Genomic DNA, 16005 nt, shown 5'->3' on the forward strand with positions numbered 1-16005 from the left:
ACATACAGTGTATACATACAGCAGCTAGCATTACAGTCACATACAGTGTATATATACAGCAGCTAGCATCACAGTCACATATAGTGTATATATACAGCAGCTAGCATTACAGTACATACAGTGTATATATACAGCAGCTAGCATTACAGTACATACAGTGTATATATACAGCAGCTAGCATTACAGTCACATACAGTGTATATATACAGCAGCTAGCATTACAGTCATATACAGTGTATATATACAGCAGCTAGCATTACAGTACATACAGTGTATATATACAGCAGCTAGCATTACAGTACATACAGTGTATATATACAGCAGCTAGCATTACAGTACATACAGTGTATACATACAGCAGCTAGCATTACAGTCACATACAGTATATATACAGCAGCTAGCATTACAGTACATACAGTATATATACAGCAGCTAGCATTACAGTCACATACAGTATATATACAGCAGCTAGCATTACAGTCACATACAGTATATATATACACAGCAGCTAGCATTACAGTCACATACAGTGTATATATACAGCAGCTAGCATTACAGTCACATACAGTGTATACATACAGCAGCTAGCATTACAGTCACATACAGTGTATATATATACAGCAGCTAGCATTACAGTACATACAGTATATATACATACAGCAGCTAGCATTACAGTCACATGCAGTGTATACATACAGCAGCTAGCATTACAGTACATACAGTGTATATACAGCAGCTAGCATTACAGTCACATACAGTGTATATACAGCAGCTAGCATTACAGTCACATACAGTGTATACATACAGCAGCTAGCATTACAGTCACATACAGTGTATACATACAGCAGCTAGCATTACAGTCACATACAGTATATATATACAGCAGCTAGCGTTACAGTCACATACAGTGTATATATACAGCAGCTAGCATTACAGTCACATACAGTGTATATATACAGCAGCTAGCATTACAGTCACATATAGTGTATATATACAGCAGCTAGCATTACAGTACATACAGTGTATACATACAGCAGCTAGCATTACAGTCACATACAGTGTATATATACAGCAGCTAGCATTACAGTCACATATAGTGTATATATACAGCAGCTAGCATTACAGTCACATACAGTGTATATATACAGCAGCTAGCATCACAGTCACATATAGTGTATATATACAGCAGCTAGCATTACAGTACATACAGTGTATATATACAGCAGCTAGCATTACAGTACATACAGTGTATATATACAGCAGCTAGCATTACAGTCACATACAGTGTATATATACAGCAGCTAGCATTACAGTCATATACAGTGTATATATACAGCAGCTAGCATTACAGTACATACAGTGTATATATACAGCAGCTAGCATCACAGTCACATATAGTGTATATATACAGCAGCTAGCATTACAGTACATACAGTGTATACATACAGCAGCTAGCATTACAGTCACATACAGTGTATACATACAGCAGCTAGCATTACAGTCACATACAGTGTATATATACAGCAGCTAGCATTACAGTCACATACAGTATATATATACAGCAGCTAGCATTACAGTCACATACAGTATATACATACAGCAGCTAGCATTACAGTACATACAGTGTATATATACAGCAGCTAGCATCACAGTCACATATAGTGTATACATACAGCAGCTAGCATTACAGTACATACAGTATATATACAGCAGCTAGCATTACAGTCACATACAGTGTATATATACAGCAGCTAGCATTACAGTCACATACAGTGTATATATACAGCAGCTAGCATTACAGTCACATACAGTGTATATATACAGCAGCTAGCATTACAGTCACATACAGTGTATACATACAGCAGCTAGCATTACAGTCACATACAGTGTATACATACAGCAGCTAGCATTACAGTCACATACAGTGTATATATACAGCAGCTAGCATCACAGTCACATACAGTGTATACATACAGCAGCTAGCATTACAGTCACATACAGTATATATATACAGCAGCTAGCATTACAGTCACATACAGTGTATACATACAGCAGCTAGCATTACAGTCACATACAGTGTATATATACAGCAGCTAGCATTACAGTCACATACAGTGTATATATACAGCAGCTAGCATTACAGTCACATACAGTGTATATATACAGCAGCTAGCATTACAGTCACATACAGTGTATATACAGCAGCTAGTATTACAGTCACATACAGTATATATATACAGCAGCTAGCATTACAGTCACATACAGTATATATATACAGCAGCTAGCATTACAGTCACATACACTGTATATATATATACAGCAGCTAGCATTACAGTCACATACAGTGTATATATACAGCATCTAGCATTACAGTCACATACAGTGTATATATATACAGCAGCTAGCATTACAGTCACATACACTGTATATATATATACAGCAGCTAGCATTACAGTCACATACAGTGTATATATACAGCAGCTAGCATTACAGTACATACAGTATATATACAGCAGCTAGCATTACAGTCACATACAGTATATATACAGCAGCTAGCATTACAGTACATACAGTATATATACAGCAGCTAGCATTACAGTCACATACAGTGTATATATACAGCAGCTAGCATTACAGTCACATACAGTGTATATATACAGCAGCTAGCACTACAGTCACATACAGTGTATATATACAGCAGCTAGCATTACAGTCACATACAGTGTATAAATATGCACAATTGCTACTGCAAATGGACTCTGTATAAAGGAGGGATAATGGTAGGATGTAGAGTGGTATCAGTGGCAAACGCAGGATTTCTTGAGGGGAGTTTCCAAATGCTTGATTTTAGAGTGTGTGGCCTGTCCATACAAAGTGTATTGTGTGTCATACTTCCAGTTCCAGCATATACAGGACCAGTGATCACAGTAACCCATTATATACATAGCATTGCCCTGGACATATATGTACATATTGGTCTCATTATGCACTGGATAGTGTATTATACAGTATTAATAATTAAGCGTAGAGATGGTCTATAGCAGTTCACCGCTAACAGCGCATGTTTTCCAGTTCTCTAGTTGGTGCATAGGTGTATTTATTACTGGCTGACAAGTTAAAAGATCCACACGTGGTGCTAATTATTTAATTTGTGATACTGAGAAGAACATGCAGCACTATGACATTCTATTATATTACTATTTCTATTGTGGTCATGGTGTGGGCTGGGGACGGGGGTTTCCAGGCAACCCGGAAACCCGCCTGTGTTTGTCTATGGCTATATACCAGACCCAAGGGAGAGGTATACAGAGAAACAGACCAAAACCTCTGAGACCACCTTCACTAGTACACACACAAACATTAACTGCGAGCGTCTCATACACAAGGTGGTCAGATATAGTAAACCAGACGCGGGAATCCGTAACCGGAAGTTTGCGTCAGGGGGAGCGCCTATCACCTCTTGGCTGCGATTTTGACATCCGGGTACGCTGACCTCACAGTAGTAAGACGTTGACTAGTGCGCTTCTGTTGCATCCTACCACCCGTTCCCGGAGACAGACGATATGGTCCCGGCCGCCTAAGTGAGGATATGTTACACGAGGCCTTCACCCGCAGCCACGTGAAGGCCACGTGCGTCTCTACACCGGAGGCCATGACTGCCGTGCATGATTCCTCGTGAGGAATCGCTTACCTGACATCTCCGTGATCCGACTGCAGTCCGGACCTCACCAAACGCCGCTGCTAAGCCACGCTGAGGTAGAAGAAATTGCGGTACATGCGTCATTATCGGCGTCTGATACAGCTAGACTCTGAAGTTCAAAAACTAAGGTAAATCATAAAACAAAAAAGCCTGGGACTGCATAGGCCGTGCCGCTGTATAACAGGCGCGACTGGTCTTGCCACGCACCAAACAAAAAAACTGAATGCCTGTGGCTGAGGACGGGGTATATAGGGAGGAGGACCAGTGCATGCTGGGAGCTCCAAAGCTATAGCTGTTTGGTGCATTGGATCGCTCCAACTACATACCCCAAGGTAGTTCCTGTGGACCCTATGGACCCTGAAGAAGAAATTAGTTTGATCATGTAACATAGGGTAACCAATGAAACTTACCTTGTTCTGTTTCCCTGAACTTTTCTCCTTCATGTGAGGACAATCCTTTCCCGTCAGGATATATTTTATGTCAGCAACTGCAACTTATAAACAATATTTCTTTTTACTGGTGCAGTTTCTTCTATGCTCTCTACACTACAGATCTCCCAGACTAGTTCTCATCTTCTTCTGATTGAGCCATACCCTGTAACATCTATAGACACCAGTTCTCACCTCTGGGAAACAAACTGTAACTTCACAAAATATCTGTTTCTGCTACTGAATAGACCCATAACCTGTAAATGCTCTAGACCAGAGACTCTCAAACACAGGACCTGATTCAAAGCCGCTCGCAAAATGCGAGCGCTCGCTCTGAATGAGTGCGGCCACTTTTCTTTAGCGAGTGACTAGGTGATGGTCGCGATGGTCGAGACCATCACGACCATCGGGGCTTGCGACGAGACCCTTGCGGTAGGGTTTCGCCTACAGCAAGCCCCAGGCAGCTTCCTGCTCTAACAGAGCAGGAAGCTCCCTACTGATATCACTGGTGATGTCAGTAGGGCCGCCTACAAATGGCAGGCGTTCCTTCAGGAACGCCTCCGTTTGTCTGGCCACCCCCCCACCACGCCTGCAACACGGGGCGAGCTGTCGATCAACATCGACAGCTGCCCCTTTTGTAGCGAACCCCGGAGTGAGAGAATTACTCTCTCGCTCTGGGCTTGCGCACGCGCTGCGTGCGCAGTGCCCCACCGACAACCCGGTTGCGAGTGCATAGGCGCTTGCAAGCGGGTCTGAATGAGGCCCACAGTCCTCAAGGCTCCCCAACAGTTTAAGTTTTACAGATATCCATGGTTAAGCACTGGTGGCTTAATTAGCACCTCAGTCAATTTGATTTAACCACCTGTGCTCAACCATGGATAACTCTAAAACTTCAACTGTTGGGGAGCCTTGAGGGCGCGTTTGGGAATTCTGCTCTAGACATCTGTTTCCACCCCCAGCGAGACTCATTACCTGTAACCTTACCAGATATAGGTTTTCACTTGTGAAAAGAGACCTAACCTGTAGTTTAATAGATTTCTGTTTCTATCTTGCAATAGACCCATGTACTATCTCTTTCCCATACATCTATTCCCATCTCCAGACAAACCCATGATCTGTCCATACTCTTGTTCCTAATTTATGACCAATTTATAATATGCAACCTCCCCAGACTACTGTACACACCTCTAGAGAGACCCATAACCAATACCCTACCCAGATATCTGTTCTAATCTCCCAATAGATCCTATAGCCTGTAATCTCCCCAGACATCAGTTTCAATTTTGCGTTATGCCCATAACCTACACCCTACCCAGATATCTGTTCTCATCTCCTGATCGATCCATAACCTGTACCCTCCCAAGACATATATTCCCATTTAATGATAGATCAACCACCTAGCCCTCCCCAGACATCTGTTCCCACATCCTGATAGATCCATAACCTGTACTCTCCCAAGACATCTGTTCCCACTTCCTGATAGATCCATAACCTGTACTCTCCCCAGACATCTGTTCTCATTGTGCGTTACGCCAATAACCTGTTCTCTCCCCAGACATCTGTTCCCACCTCCTGATAGATCCACCACCTGTACACTCCCCAGACATCTGTTCCCACCTCCTGATAGATCCACCACCTGTACTCTCCCCAGACATCTGTTGCCACCTCCTGATAGATACATAACCAGTACTCTCCCTAGACATCTGTTCCCACCTCCTGATAGATCCATCATCTGTACCCTCCCCAGACATCTGTTCCCACCTCCTGATAGATCCACCATCTGTACCCTCCCCAGACATCTGTTCCCACCTCCTGATAGATCCACCACCTATACCCTCCCCAGACATCTGTTGCTACCTGATGACGTCCATAACCTGTACCCTACCCAGAGATCTGTTCCCACCTCTTGATAGATCCACCACCTGTACTCTCCCCAGACATCTGTTCCCACCTCCTGATTGAACCATAACCTGTACTCTCCCCAGACATCTGTTCCCACCTCCTGATAGATCCACCACCTGTACACTCCCCAGACATCTGTTCCCACCTCATGATAGATCCACCACCTGTACTCCCCCCAGACATCTGTTGCCACCTCCTGATAGATCCATAACCTGTACTCTCCCTAGACATCTGTTCCCACCTCCTGATTGATCCACCACCTGTACCCTCCCCAGACATCTGTTACTACCTGATGACATGTCCATAACCTGTACCCTCCCCATAGATCTGTTCCCACCACCTGATAGATCCACCACCTATAATCTCACCAGACATCAGTTCCCACCTCCTGATGGATCCCTAACCCTTGCCAGTCTACTATACTCTCCTCCAGTGACTCATATTCTCCTCAATATTCAGCATCCAAAATTTTATTTGACTTACTTTTTAATGCAAGCATTTCAATTTGAGGCTTTTCAGTAGTGTTATCATCCAGGTCCCCATAGTGGAGCACCTTGTAGTTTGGGGACAGACGACAGAACCAAAGCTTGTCTGTAAGAGGAGGATGTGGTTTGTATTATTGGCCAGCAAGGGTTACAGATAAATATGGTTGCAACGGTTAAAATATGCAGACACCTCATAAATCTTTTTGCCAGATTATATAATTTACCAATATGGTCAACTACATGATAATGTGATGTCGGTGATGGCAGTCTGCCACTAAGGGCCGTATTTAATTTGAGGCGAAAAGTCAGTTCCCGCGTGTTTTTGGCGGAATCTTTTCGCCGATGACGTCATTTTTGCCTGTTTGACTTCTACCCCGTATTCAATATGAAAGACATGCCGCCTAGGCGGAAGGTCAATGCAATGTAACAGGCGGAAAAGTATCGCCTGTGAATGGGAGGCGGAAAAAAGTGCAGAATTGGGGTTTTGGGATGCAACGTTGCTGGAACCCCGTGCAGCCTTCAGACAGACCCCCAAAGGGAATCTGTGTCAACACAATTTTAAAAAATACTTAAGGACATCCCAAAAAATTACTTTGAAAATGGGGCGAAAAAAAAAAATGTTGGGGTACAAACTGAAAAACAAGCGAACTTGACTCTGGGGGGGGTCCCAAGTATGACCCTAGTGTTTTATTGATTGCAGGTGCTTGCGGAAGGTGGATTTTTCAACTTTAGCACCTTTTAAATATGCTGACCCCCATTGTCAAGTACCCCAAATTTGCTGGGATAAGTTATTTTCTGGAAAAAAAGCTCCTAAATACTATTCTGCATCACGTATAGAAAAACGCTATTTAGCAGCTATTGAGCCCATTTAAAAACACCAAATACCTTCAGCAAGCCAAATCGGGGGGTACCATAGGGAACCCCCATGTCAGAGCATCTTTTGGGGGGTGTCAGGCGGATTTCCCCAAAAATGACAGTACTTTCCGCCTGTTTCAGTTTCGCCGGGTCCCATTTTCGCGTACTATCATATTGAATACGGGGTAAAGTTGGGATAACCGCGATACTTTTCCGCCTGCAGAACAGGCGAAGTAGGCGGAAAGTCCAGGCCGCGAAAAAGTATCACGGTTCAAATTGAATACGGCTCTAAGCTGTAAATTTTTGTGTGAATGATTGTCCAGAACTCAAGCGACCGTGTAGCCTTCTCAATATATTGATGTAGACATTTACCCTGTCTCCGACGGCTGCTGATCTTCCGAAACTTGGTGCCCTCACACAGGTAGTGCAGCCTTTGTTGTCTGATTAGATTCATTAGCTCTGGCTCTAGTTGCTTTCTTAGTTCCCTAAATACACAAAATCAGTCACGTACAGTTATTTCTACTGTTCTATACTTTTATTGTAGTTCATACTGTTTTCCAGTTGACATGTGCAGGTCTAGGAAAACTTTCTTTCTGATCTCTGCTCATGTATGACTATTAGACTCGCCTCTGATCTCTGCTCATGTATGACTATTAGACTCGCCTCTGATCTCTGCTCATGTACGACTATTAGACTCGCCTCTGATCTCTGCTCATGTATGACTATTAGACTCGCCTCTGATCTCTGCTCATGTATGACTATTAGACTCGCCTCTAATCTCTGCTCATGTATAACTATTAGACTCGCCTCTAATCTCTGCTCATGTATAACTATTAGACTCGCCTCTGATCTCTGCTCATGTACGACTATTAGACTCGCCTCTGATCTCTGCTCATGTATAACTATTAGACTTGCCTCTAATCTCTGCTCATGTATAACTATTAGACTCGCCTCTAATCTCTGCTCAGGTATAACTATTAGACTCGACTCTGATCTCTGCTCATGTATGACTATTAGACTCGCCTCTAATCTCTGCTCATGTATGACTATTAGACTCGCCTCTGATCTCTGCTCATGTATGACTATTAGACTCGCCTCTGATCTCTGCTCATGTATAACTATTAGACTCGCCTCTGATCTCTGCTCATGTATGACTATTAGACTCGCCTCTAATCTCTGCTCATGTATAACTATTAGACTCGCCTCTGATCTCTGCTCATGTATAACTATTAGACTCGCCACTAATCTCTGCTCATGTATAACTATTAGATTCGCCTCTAATCTCTGCTCATGTATGACTATTAGACTCGCCTCTAATCTCTGCTCATGTATGACTATTAGACTCGCCTCTAATCTCTGCTCATGTATGACTATTAGATTCGCCTCTGATCTCTGCTCATGTATGACTATTAGACTCGCCTCTGATCTCTGCTCATGTATGACTATTAGACTCGCCTCTGATCTCTGCTCATGTACGACTATTAGACTCGCCTCTGATCTCTGCTCATGTATGACTATTAGACTCACCTCTGATCTCTGCTCATGTATGACTATTAGACTCGCCTCTGATCTCTGCTCATGTATGACTATTAGACTCGCCTCTAATCTCTGCTCATGTATAACTATTAGACTCATCTCTGCTCATGTATAACTATTAGACTCGCCTCTAATCTCTGCTCATGTATGACTATTAGATTCGCCTCTAATCTCTGCTCATGTATGACTATTAGATTCGCCTCTAATCTCTGCTCATGTATGACTATTAGACTCGCCTCTAATCTCTGCTCATGTATGACTATTAGACTCACCTCTGATCTCTGCTCATGTATAACTATTAGACTCATCTCTGCTCATGTATGACTATTAGATTCGCCTCTAATCTCTGCTCATGTATGACTATTAGACTCACCTCTGATCATGTATGACTATTAGATTCGCCTCTAATCTCTGCTCATGTATGACTATTAGACTCACCTCTGAACTCTGCTCATGTATATCTATTAGATTCGCCTCTAATCTCTGCTCATGTATGACTATTAGACTCGCCTCTGATCTCTGCTCATGTATGACTATTAGACTCGCCTCTGATCTCTGCTCATGTATGACTATTAGACTCGCCTCTGATCTCTGCTCATGTATGACTATTAGACTCACCTCTGATCATGTATGACTATTAGACTCGCCTCTAATCTCTGCTCATGTATAACTATTAGACTCGCCTCTAATCTCTGCTCATGTATAACTATTAGACTCACCTCTAATCTCTGCTCAGGTATAACTATTAGACTCGCCTCTAATCTCTGCTCAGGTATAACTATTAGACTCGCCTCTAATCTCTGCTCATGTATGACTATTAGATTCGCCTCTAATCTCTGCTCATGTATGACTATTAGACTCGCCTCTGATCTCTGCTCATGTATGACTATTAGACTCGCCTCTAATCTCTGCTCATGTATGACTATTAGACTCACCTCTGATCTCTGCTCATGTATAACTATTAGACTCGCCTCTAATCTCTGCTCATGTATGACTATTAGACTCGCCTCTAATCTCTGCTCATGTATGACTATTAGACTCACCTCTGATCTCTGCTCAGGTATAACTATTAGACTCGCCTCTAATCTCTGCTCAGGTATAACTATTAGACTCGACTCTGATCTCTGCTCATGTATAACTATTAGACTCGACTCTGATCTCTGCTCATGTATGACTATTAGATTCGCCTCTGATCTCTGCTCATGTATGACTATTTGACTCGCCTCTGATCTCTGCTCATGTATAACTATTAGACTCGCCTCTAATCTCTGCTCATGTATGACTATTAGATTCGCCTCTAATCTCTGCTCATGTATGACTATTAGATTCGCCTCTAATCTCTGCTCATGTATGACTATTAGACTCGCCTCTAATCTCTGCTCATGTATGACTATTAGACTCACCTCTGATCTCTGCTCATGTATAACTATTAGACTCATCTCTGCTCATGTATGACTATTAGATTCGCCTCTAATCTCTGCTCATGTATGACTATTAGACTCACCTCTGATCTCTGCTCATGTATAACTATTAGACTCATCTCTGCTCATGTATGACTATTAGATTCGCCTCTAATCTCTGCTCATGTATGACTATTAGACTCACCTCTGATCATGTATGACTATTAGATTCGCCTCTAATCTCTGCTCATGTATGACTATTAGACTCACCTCTGAACTCTGCTCATGTATATCTATTAGATTCGCCTCTAATCTCTGCTCATGTATGACTATTAGACTCGCCTCTGATCTCTGCTCATGTATGACTATTAGACTCGCCTCTGATCTCTGCTCATGTATGACTATTAGACTCACCTCTGATCATGTATGACTATTAGACTCGCCTCTAATCTCTGCTCATGTATAACTATTAGACTCGCCTCTAATCTCTGCTCATGTATAACTATTAGACTCGCCTCTAATCTCTGCTCAGGTATAACTATTAGACTCAACTCTGATCTCTGCTCATGTATAACTATTAGACTCGACTCTGATCTCTGCTCATGTATGACTATTTGACTCGCCTCTGATCTCTGCTCATGTATAACTATTAGACTCGCCTCTAATCTCTGCTCATGTATGACTATTAGACTCGCCTCTGATCTCTGCTCATGTATGACTATTAGACTCGCCTCTGATCTCTGCTCATGTATAACTATTAGACTCACCTCTGATCTCTGCTCATGTATGACTATTAGACTCGCCTCTAATCTCTGCTCATGTATGACTATTAGATTCGCCTCTAATCTCTGCTCATGTATAACTATTAGACTCATCTCTGCTCATGTATGACTATTAGACTCACAGCTTTTCTTTTAAGAATTTTTTTATAGAAAATCTATAGTAAAATATTGACTTTTAAACAATTGTTACATCCAGCATCTCTGTTCTCTAAATATCTGTCTGGCATTCAGACTCAAATCTGCTCTTCTAGAAGTTTGTATATTTCTCACATGACAGGTGGAGAAAGGGCTTCATCCTGGATCAGCCTCTCTTCCAGGCGTCTGCGCAGAATCTCACTGTAATTCAGGGATGAAATTTTTGTTCGGAAAGAGTCCAGAGATGTTGGAGCATGAGCAAGAGTGCGAGAAATCTGCTCTTTTACTATATGCATCACCTGCAAATGAGGGAAATCAGCACAGAGAAGAGATCAGAGAAGAGGTCATCACAGGGCACAAGCCAGCACAGGAAAAGGTCACCAAGAGGAAGACTTAATCCGGTAAGGAGATCAGTACAATAATGAGATCAGCCCAGGGACGAGATCAGCACAAAAAGAAAGTCAGCACACAAAAGAGATCAGCACAAAAAGTAAGTCAGAACACGGGAGACGACCAGAACACGGGAGATGACCAGCACAAGAAGAAGGGCAGCACAGGGAAGAGATTAGCACAGGAAGGAGGTCAGCACAGGGAAGAGATTAGCACAGGGAAGAGATTAGCACAGGAAGGAGGTCAGCACAGGGAAGAGATGAGCACAGGAAAGAGGTCAGCACAGGGAAGAGATTAGCACAGGAAGGAGGTCAGCACAGGGAAGAGATTAGCACAGGAAGGAGGTCAGCACAAGGAAGAGATTAGCACAGGAAGGAGGTCAGCACAGGGAAGAGATGAGCACAGGAAAGAGGTCAGCACAGGGAAGAGATGAGCACAGGAAAGAGGTCAGCACAGGGAAGAGATTAGCACAGGAAGGAGGTCAGCACAGGGAAGAGATTAGCACAGGAAGGAGGTCAGCACAGGGAAGAGATTAGCACAGGAAGGAGGTCAGCACAGGAAGGAGGTCAGCACAGGGAAGAGATTAGCACAGGAAGGAGGTCAGCACAGGGAAGAGATTAGCACAGGAAGGAGGTCAGCACAGGGAAGAGATTAGCACAGGAAGGAGGTCAGCACAGGGAAGAGATTAGCTCAGGAAGGAGGTCAGCACAGGGAAGAGATTAGCACAGGAAGGAGGTCAGCACAGGGAAGAGATTAGCACAGGAAGGAGGTCAGCACAGGGAAGAGATTAGCACAGGAAGGAGGTCAGCACAGGGAAGAGATTAGCACAGGAAGGAGGTCAGCACAGGGAAGAGATTAGCACAGGAAGGAGGTCAGCACAGGGAAGAGATTAGCACAGGAAGGAGGTCAGCACAGGGAAGAGATTAGCACAGGAAGGAGGTCAGCACAGGGAAGAGATTAGCACAGGAAGGAGGTCAGCACAGGGAAGAGATTAGCACAGGAAGGAGGTCAGCACAGGGAAGAGATTAGCACAGGAAGGAGGTCAGCACAGGGAAGAGATTAGCACAGGAAGGAGGTCAGCACAGGAAAGAGATTAGCACAGGAAGGAGGTCAGCACAGGGAATAGATTAGCACAGGAAGGAGGTCAGCACAGGGAATAGATTAGCACAGGAAGGAGGTCAGCACAGGGAAGAGATTAGCTCAGGAAGGAGGTCAGCACAGGGAAGAGATTAGCACAGGAAGGAGGTCAGCACAGGGAAGAGATTAGCACAGGAAAGAGGTCAGCACAGGGAAGAGATGAGCACAGGAAGGAGGTCAGCACAGGGAAGAGATGAGCACAGGAAGGAGGTCAGCACAGGAAGGAGGTCAGCACAGGGAAGAGATTAGCACAGGAAGGAGGTCAGCACAGGGAAGAGATTAGCTCAGGAAGGAGGTCAGCACAGGGAAGAGATTAGCACAGGAAGGAGGTCAGCACAGGGAAGAGATTAGCTCAGGAAGGAGGTCAGCACAGGGAAGAGATTAGCACAGGAAGGAGGTCAGCACAGGGAAGAGATTAGCTCAGGAAGGAGGTCAGCACAGGGAAGAGATTAGCTCAGGAAGGAGGTCAGCACAGGGAAGAGATTAGCACAGGAAGGAGGTCAGCACAGGAAAGAGATTAGCACAGGAAGGAGGTCAGCACAGGAAAGAGATTAGCACAGGAAGGAGGTCAGCACAGGGAAGAGATTAGCACAGGAAAGAGGTCAGCACAGGGAAGAGATTAGCACAGGAAGGAGGTCAGCACAGGGAAGAGATTAGCACAGGAAGGAGGTCAGCACAGGGAAGAGATTAGCACATGAAGGAGGTCAGCACAGGGAAGAGATTAGCACAGGAAGGAGGTCAGCACAGGGAAGAGATTAGCACAGGAAGGAGGTCAGCACAGGAAAGAGATTAGCACAGGAAGGAGGTCAGCACAGGGAATAGATTAGCACAGGAAGGAGGTCAGCACAGGGAATAGATTAGCACAGGAAGGAGGTCAGCACAGGGAAGAGATTAGCACAGGAAGGAGGTCAGCACAGGGAAGAGATTAGCTCAGGAAGGAGGTCAGCACAGGGAAGAGATTAGCTCAGGAAGGAGGTCAGCACAGGGAAGAGATTAGCACAGGAAGGAGGTCAGCACAGGGAAGAGATTAGCACAGGAAGGAGGTCAGAACAGGGAAGAGATTAGCACAGGAAGGAGGTCAGCACAGGGAAGAGATTAGCACAGGAAGGAGGTCAGCACAGGGAGGAGGTCAGCACAGGGAGGAGTTCAGCACAGGAAGGAGGTCAGCACAGGGAAGAGATTAGCACAGGGAAGAGATTAGCACAGGGAAGACATTAGCACAGGAAGGAGGTCAGCACAGGGAAGAGATTAGCACAGGATGGAGGTCAGCACAGGGAAGAGATTAGCACAGGAAGGAGGTCAGCACAGGGAGGAGGTCAGCACAGGAAGGAGGTCAGCACAGGAAGGAGGTCAGCACAGGAAGGAGGTCAGCACAGGGAAGAGATTAGCACAGGGAAGAGATTAGCACAGGGAAGACATTAGCACAGGAAGGAGGTCAGCACAGGGAAGAGATTAGCACAGGAAGGAGGTCAGCACAGGGAAGAGATTAGCTCAGGGAGGAGGTCAGCACAGGGAAGAGATTAGCACAGGAAGGAGGTCAGCACAGGGAGGAGGTCAGCACAGGGAGGAGGTCAGCACAGGAAGGAGGTCAGCACAGGGAAGAGATTAGCACAGGGAAGAGATTAGCACAGGGAAGACATTAGCACAGGAAGGAGGTCAGCACAGGGAAGAGATTAGCACAGGATGGAGGTCAGCACAGGGAAGAGATTAGCACAGGAAGGAGGTCAGCACAGGGAGGAGGTCAGCACAGGGAGGAGGTCAGCACAGGAAGGAGGTCAGCACAGGAAGGAGGTCAGCACAGGAAGGAGGTCAGCACAGGGAAGAGATTAGCACAGGGAAGAGATTAGCACAGGGAAGACATTAGCACAGGAAGGAGGTCAGCACAGGGAAGAGATTAGCACAGGAAGGAGGTCAGCACAGGGAAGAGATTAGCACAGGAAGGAGGTCAGAACAGGGAAGAGATTAGCACAGGAAGGAGGTCAGCACAGGGAAGAGATTAGCACAGGAAGGAGGTCAGCACAGGGAGGAGGTCAGCACAGGGAGGAGGTCAGCACAGGAAGGAGGTCAGCACAGGGAAGAGATTAGCACAGGGAAGAGATTAGCACAGGGAAGACATTAGCACAGGAAGGAGGTCAGCACAGGGAAGAGATTAGCACAGGATGGAGGTCAGCACAGGGAAGAGATTAGCACAGGAAGGAGGTCAGCACAGGGAGGAGGTCAGCACAGGGAGGAGGTCAGCACAGGAAGGAGGTCAGCACAGGAAGGAGGTCAGCACAGGAAGGAGGTCAGCACAGGGAAGAGATTAGCACAGGGAAGAGATTAGCACAGGGAAGACATTAGCACAGGAAGGAGGTCAGCACAGGGAAGAGATTAGCACAGGAAGGAGGTCAGCACAGGGAAGAGATTAGCTCAGGGAGGAGGTCAGCACAGGGAAGAGATTAGCACAGGAAGGAGGTCAGCACAGGGAGGAGGTCAGCACAGGGAGGAGGTCAGCACAGGAAGGAGGTCAGCACAGGGAAGAGATTAGCACAGGGAAGAGATTAGCACAGGGAAGACATTAGCACAGGAAGGAGGTCAGCACAGGGAAGAGATTAGCACAGGATGGAGGTCAGCACAGGGAAGAGATTAGCACAGGAAGGAGGTCAGCACAGGGAGGAGGTCAGCACAGGGAGGAGGTCAGCACAGGAAGGAGGTCAGCACAGGAAGGAGGTCAGCACAGGAAGGAGGTCAGCACAGGGAAGAGATTAGCACAGGGAAGAGATTAGCACAGGGAAGACATTAGCACAGGAAGGAGGTCAGCACAGGGAAGAGATTAGCACAGGAAGGAGGTCAGCACAGGGAAGAGATTAGCTCAGGGAGGAGGTCAGCACAGGGAAGAGATTAGCACAGGAAGGAGGTCAGCACAGGGAAGAGATTAGCACAGGAAGGAGGTCAGCACAGGGAAGAGATTAGCTCAGGGAGGAGGTCAGCACAGGGAGGAGGTCAGCACAGGAAGGAGGTCAGCACAGGGAAGAGATTAGCACAGGAAGGAGGTCAGCACAGGGAAGAGATTAGCTCAGGAAGGAGGTCAGCACAGGGAAGAGATTAGCACAGGAAGGAGGTCAGCACAGGGAAGAGATTAGCACAGGAAGGAGGTCAGCACAGGGAAGAGATTAGCACAGGAAGGAGGTCAGCACAGGGAAGAGATTAGCACAGGAAGGAGGTCAGCACAGGGAAGAGATTAGCACAGGAAGGAGGTCAGCACAGGGAAGAGAT

The 16005-nt window shown here is 45.4% G+C and overlaps 1 protein-coding gene across 5 annotated transcripts in view; it reads right to left on the reverse strand.

Moving 5' to 3' along the window:
- Nucleotides 1-16005, reverse strand: part of ELMO3 (engulfment and cell motility 3) — a 450596-nt gene that overhangs the window by 108654 nt on the left and 325937 nt on the right. For 3 of the 5 annotated variants that reach the window (XM_088448606.1, XM_088448605.1, XM_088448604.1), the window contains exons 16-19: nucleotides 11359-11522; nucleotides 7743-7855; nucleotides 6514-6621; nucleotides 4111-4193 (exon numbers count right to left, since the gene is read on the reverse strand). In XM_088448606.1, coding sequence (XP_088304732.1) covers nucleotides 4111-4193; nucleotides 6514-6621; nucleotides 7743-7855; nucleotides 11359-11522 — 468 coding nt within the window. The remainder of the gene's footprint in view (nucleotides 1-4110; nucleotides 4194-6513; nucleotides 6622-7742; nucleotides 7856-11358; nucleotides 11523-16005) is intronic. The other 2 variants (XM_088448607.1, XM_088448608.1) reach the window with 2 other exon arrangements.

This window comes from Taudactylus pleione, unplaced genomic scaffold (assembly GCF_031769625.1).
Source record: "Taudactylus pleione unplaced genomic scaffold, aTauple2 ptg000461l, whole genome shotgun sequence".
NCBI classification, from domain to species: Eukaryota; Metazoa; Chordata; class Amphibia; order Anura; family Myobatrachidae; genus Taudactylus; species Taudactylus pleione.